At 42.3% G+C, this 5,320-nt stretch overlaps 2 protein-coding genes across 2 annotated transcripts in view; both read right to left on the bottom strand.

The window, feature by feature from the left end:
• Positions 1-262: 262 nt before the first annotated feature.
• On the bottom strand, positions 263-1,384 carry LOC118335099 (probable G-protein coupled receptor 148). Its single transcript, XM_035671295.1, has one exon. It carries the CDS (start codon positions 1,243-1,245, stop codon positions 286-288), a length of 960 nt encoding a protein of 319 aa, XP_035527188.1. The 5' UTR covers positions 1,246-1,384; the 3' UTR covers positions 263-285.
• A 1,368-nt stretch (positions 1,385-2,752) lies between these two features.
• The window catches only part of mterf4 (mitochondrial transcription termination factor 4), a 3,027-nt gene continuing 459 nt past the window's right edge, over positions 2,753-5,320 (bottom strand). The window contains exons 2-4 of the mRNA XM_035671475.1: positions 4,519-4,936; positions 4,205-4,389; positions 2,753-3,239 (exon numbers count right to left, since the gene is read on the bottom strand). Of these exons, the coding sequence (XP_035527368.1) occupies positions 2,850-3,239; positions 4,205-4,389; positions 4,519-4,936 (993 nt within the window). The 3' untranslated portion in view covers positions 2,753-2,849. The remainder of the gene's footprint in view (positions 3,240-4,204; positions 4,390-4,518; positions 4,937-5,320) is intronic.

Below are 5,320 nucleotides of genomic sequence, written 5' to 3'. Positions count from 1 at the left end.
TTGGGTCGAACAGTTTATTTAAAAAAAACAAATTATGGGATTACAGATGCCTCAACACTGAGACATAAACTTGGAAAACAAGGGAGTTTCGCATATTCTCATTTGGATTCACAGAGCAGTAAAAGAGCTCTTATGACCAAGCAAAAAACAAAAGTCAGATTCAGGGAATTTGGACTCATGACCTCAGTATTTTTAAAATCCCTGCTACTGCCCTTGCAGTTGGTAGTAATGCCGTTAAAGATGTTTTATGTATAGGTATGGAAAATGGACAGTTTACAAGTGTCTTTATGAAACGGTGATCTGGCTGAGTCTCCTGTGCTGGTGCAGCAGCTGCATTAGAGTATCAGAGATCTCCCTGTACCTCAGCCCATACAGATACGGAGCGAACGCCCTTGGCAGCAACATGAAAACACACATGTTGACCGTGCTGACCCACACACGAACATCTTGACTTATGTCTTTCCTATGGAAGAAGAAGAGCTCCAGGGTGAAGACAAAGCCGGGGGCGAAATAGAGCAGGAGCAGAACCCCATGAGCCAGCAGCGTGACCCGGGCCCGGGAGAAGCGCCTCTGCCAGATTCCATGGGTCTTTGTTACCATGTAGAGCCGAATGTAGCAGTAAAAAATGAGTGTAGCACAGATAAGAGCAGCCACGAAGAAGTAGGTGTGGATCCCCACTGTGTTCTTTAGCTGAATGAAGCCGAGGGAGATGAGGACCAGACACACAGCCACATTTTCGTGGTGACTTTCCCTCTCTGCCTCCATCATGATCAACAGGGTGAAAGGGTACACCGCCGCCACCACCCACACCCCCACCAGTATGCGGTGGGTGCGGGCAGGTGGAAGAATGTCATGGTAATGGAGGGGCCAGCGAACCGCAGCGTAGGTGTCCACCACCATGAGGGTGACGGTGAGGATGGCACAGCAGTAGGCGGTGACAGTGACGGCGGTGACCAGCTCACAGACCAGCCAGGGTATCTGAGCTCCCACAGCGTTACAGATCACCGTGGTCAGGTTGAGGATGAGGAAGAGCATGTCTGCTGTCAGGGTGTTGGCCAGCAGCAGGTAACGTGTCTCCTGACGCAAGGCACGAGACAGGAAAATGCACGCTAGGAGAACAGGGTTGGCTACCAAGGTGGCCAGAGTGATGACCGTGGTAGGGATGAAAAAAAGTTCCAGATGCCACCTCCGCACGCTCTCCACCCAATCCTGCGTGATGTTTGCAATATGTATTGATGACGTCATTTTGTCTTTTGCCTTATGGAGAGACAAATGCTCCAACTGAGGTGTGGAGTTTATGGTGTGTTAGCTACTTCCTCCAGCAGCTACCTGTGAATAAAAACATCATAAATTACTATCAACAATCAGAGGCTACGCTCACACAGCAAGCCTTGGCAACCCCATTCTGATTTTTTTTCTGAAGTGTCCTGCATGAGGAATATTGATCTGCAGCGACATAAAGGTCACTTGTATTTTGATATGTTCACATTGCAGAAAACCCGACCTGTATCTGATTTGGGCCACATATGAAAGTGGCCCAAATCAGAATAGAAAAAAAGAGATTGCATGTGATCTGTGCTGCTCACACTGTCATGAAAACAAAAAGAGATCTGCGTCACATATGGGCAAAAAAATAAGAAATACAATCTGATTTAGGTCACTTTGGCCTGCAGTTTGAGGGTGCCACCTTCCTACCTATATGAGCAAACATGGGTCTCGACATGGAGTGTTACAATAATTCAAATATGAACACCATACAGTAATGGACTTTGCCCCTTGAGTGTTGTTGATGAAAACCAATGCAAATGATGAAGTTATTTTAGTTAGTTAGTAAATATTTAACTCAATGTAAGAAACATATACAAATATACATTTCTAATAAAAAAAAACATTACAATTGACTTTATTTGCGGTTCATTTTAATGTATTTTATACTGCCTACATTCTCAGGCTGGGAATTAGTATTTAATAGATAAAAGACTTCACGGGAATAATACAAACATAATTACTTTGTGCTGACACACCTATTGACAACTTATTGATTGACCAAAGGTAAGTTTTCTTACCTGATGTCCAGAACAGAAAAACCTCGCTGCGTTTTACATCCATTAGGCTTAACGCTTCTATAAATCAATGGGTGTTTTGTACGACTCGTCTCACCCGCTGGCCTTATCTAATGTACTCTTTGTTGACTCACTCAGATAATATAGGGATGGGGAAAGATACAGCCACTTGGCCATCACATAGTAACGGGGTGGAGCATTCATCCTCTCCATTGCCCCTTGTGCTGTTGCCTTTTCAGTGTTTTATACCCAAGATGTTTTAAATCTGATTTGACTGTAAGAACTCGTTTTAAAACCATCTCAATTACATTGATTAGAGTCACATTTCCTCCACATTTCCTCCAAGCATCAAGGCACTTACTCCCAAATTGCTTTCGGGTCACTTAAAGGAAGTCAAATTATTTTTGACAGTGGAAAGAATGAATAGGAGAAACTTTTCACCATTACAGTCTTGCATATAGAGTCCTGATCTATTAGCCTAACGTCACACTGGCGTCATCATACCTCGCGTCCTGCCTGATGCTGCAACGTAGATCAACACAGAAATCAACTCTGAGGGTTCACTCACTCGAATGCGTTGCTATGACGGCTACATTCAAAGGAGAACAAGCTACATAATGATAACCACAACATCATGTCTCCATGTGTGTTTTAGATTAGAATTCAATAGCACCAACCGGAGTTCAACAAACAGTTAAAAGGAAACATTTTATTAATCACCATCAGATATGTCATTTTCTTGAATCATTTCATTTCCTCTTTCAAATATTCTCAGTCCCTTCGCCACTATGACCTCTTTCTCCTATTCCTGTATCCGCTTTTTCCCCCAGTCTCTTCATCCTCCTCTTCTTCCTCATGATCATCATCACTATCAGCTTCAATGCTGCCCAGCTGCGGCTCCTGTTCCTGCCATTCTCTCGCCATCAGTCTCTTAAACACATCATACTCCTCCGCTGATGCCATGGCAACATCTGTGAGGAAAGTGTCCTGGTCAGCGTTGAGGATGGTGTCCAGTTTGGGGTTGATGATGACCGTCTGTCCACGCTTGTCTGGGGTTTGATACAGGCCCCTGCGCTCCAGAAAACAGTGTCGATGGCGCACCTCGTCCAGAGTGGAACGGAACAGTTTGTACTTCACCATCGCTGCCTGTTTGACACCCATTCGAAAGTAGACGTACTGTGGAGAGATGGGTTAATACACGCTGTTAAACACAACAAACAATTATTAGACTGGTATGACATAAAACGCTTAGAGTAAACCCCAAATAATGACTTATAATACATCCTGTGTATACAAACACAATGTACCTACAGAAAAAAAGTAACAAGTAACTCACCAGATCATATTATACATATATAATAATAATTAAAAAATGGATTATATATTGCTTAATATCAAATTGAGCTGAAATGTTCTATCCTGTAGAGATGGCCAAGTCATACACAACTTTATAACTTACACTACAACCCATTCACAGCCACTGTTGCCCAAGAGAGTCCAATTATGGCCACCAGAGGGAGTCCTATAGCAGCGTCCAAATACTACTAAGCAGATTTGGCCTATATAGTGTGTACACACTGGAAAAGTCAAGTCTTCTCAGTGGCTGGTTTGGAAAGTGCTGTTGTGGGACACTGCTGTCTTTTACAACGACGCTGGCCTTTTGATAAGATGTTTGATCAAGTTTTGAGGAAGTCAATAAATCTGCAGTCTACCATGAGAACTGCACTTTACCATGGGAACTGTTGCCTGTCTGTCAAATCTAATGTAACTGTACTGAACTTCCATATATTTTAATTAGGCTCGCAACTAATGATAATTTCTGGTTTCATTTTGATTTATCGATTAATAATCTTTTCTATAAAATGTCTGAAAATTGTAAATAGAAAAAAAGCAGATCACAATTTCCAAGGTTATGTCTTTGTTTTCTCCAAGTTACAGCCCAAAGATTTGACATTTGAGGAGATGGAAACAGTGAATGTGTCGTTTGATAAATTACTGCTTACATTTTTCAGTAGTAAGTAATATTCTGTCAATTCACAAATTAATTAATCGACCAATTTCAATTTTCTTTGTCTCATTAGTAAGTCTGTAAAACATCAGTGCCCATTATGGCATTCCTCTTGTTTGGTTTACATGCTGACCTGAAACTTGTACTCCAGCTGATCCGTGTTTTCCGCTACTATGGCCGGACATTCTCTGAGGATGTCCGTGACCTGCTGGACGGTGAACAGGCACTTCTCCCTGAGGAACAGCACCACGTTCTTTATTGTCTTCACAGGCACAGTCAGGATCTGGGGGTAATGGGCCACCACTCTCTGAAGACTGCCTAAAGGGGCATATAAGGGAAATTACCGGTTTGATAATCACACAAAGCTTCTTATTAATATTGAGTACTCAGGTCTTGAAGTGCTTTAACAATGTCATGATAAATTGGACTGCACAAATATGATCTCACCTTCACCTAAACCAAGTTTCCGTAGGTTGCTTATGCACTGCTGAAGTTGCGAATCCTTGACGGTGTAAAGTTCAGGACATTTCTCCAGCAGTTTGAGCACACTGGAAGGGTTGAGGCCCAACACAAACAGAGCTTCGAGAGTTGACAGAGCATGTTTGGCAGCACTTCCTCCTTTGAGTTTGGACATGGTGTCATAAAGCCGCTCTGCCTGGGTGTCTGTGAATCCCATGTCGAGCAAAGACTGTAGGGGCAGCTCTGTGACTGGCTTCCTGGATGAAGTACTGAGTTGATGGTGCTGTTGCGTTGACTGCAGAGTACTCTGGCTGCTGGAGGAACACAACCTGCACTGGATGCATAAAGGCTGGAGGTTAAACTGAGGGGGAGCAGAGGTGGCATTTCTCACCATCCACCGAAGAACCTGGTGAAAGGAAATAAAGGCTATAAACACTGACAGCGGTTTTAATTCCTGTTGTTTTACTGTGGTGAATAGTTATAGATAGACAGATAGATAGATAGATAGATAGATAGAATAGATAGATAGATAGACTTTATTAATCCCCGAAGGAAATTGGGTCGCATAGCAGCCATACATTAAAATACAATAAAAATACAATTAGAATAAAAACTGAGGGTAGAAAGATAAAAAAGGATAAAATAGGTAGATAACGGTCAAAGATAGTTGTAGTTGCAAGATGGGGTGGTAATAGTACTGAGGATATGTATGTAATGTTATTGTTAATAACAGTAGTATAATTTGGCAAATATTAATAAGTTATATATATATGGATGACTTGAAACAAGT

Source organism: Morone saxatilis, unplaced genomic scaffold (assembly GCF_004916995.1).
Source record: "Morone saxatilis isolate NCDOM2014 unplaced genomic scaffold, NCSU_SB_2.0 Contig23, whole genome shotgun sequence".
Lineage (NCBI taxonomy): Eukaryota > Metazoa > Chordata > Actinopteri > Moronidae > Morone > Morone saxatilis.
The sequence above is the reverse complement of the archived record's forward strand: the minus strand, read 5'-3'. Positions and strand labels throughout refer to the sequence as shown.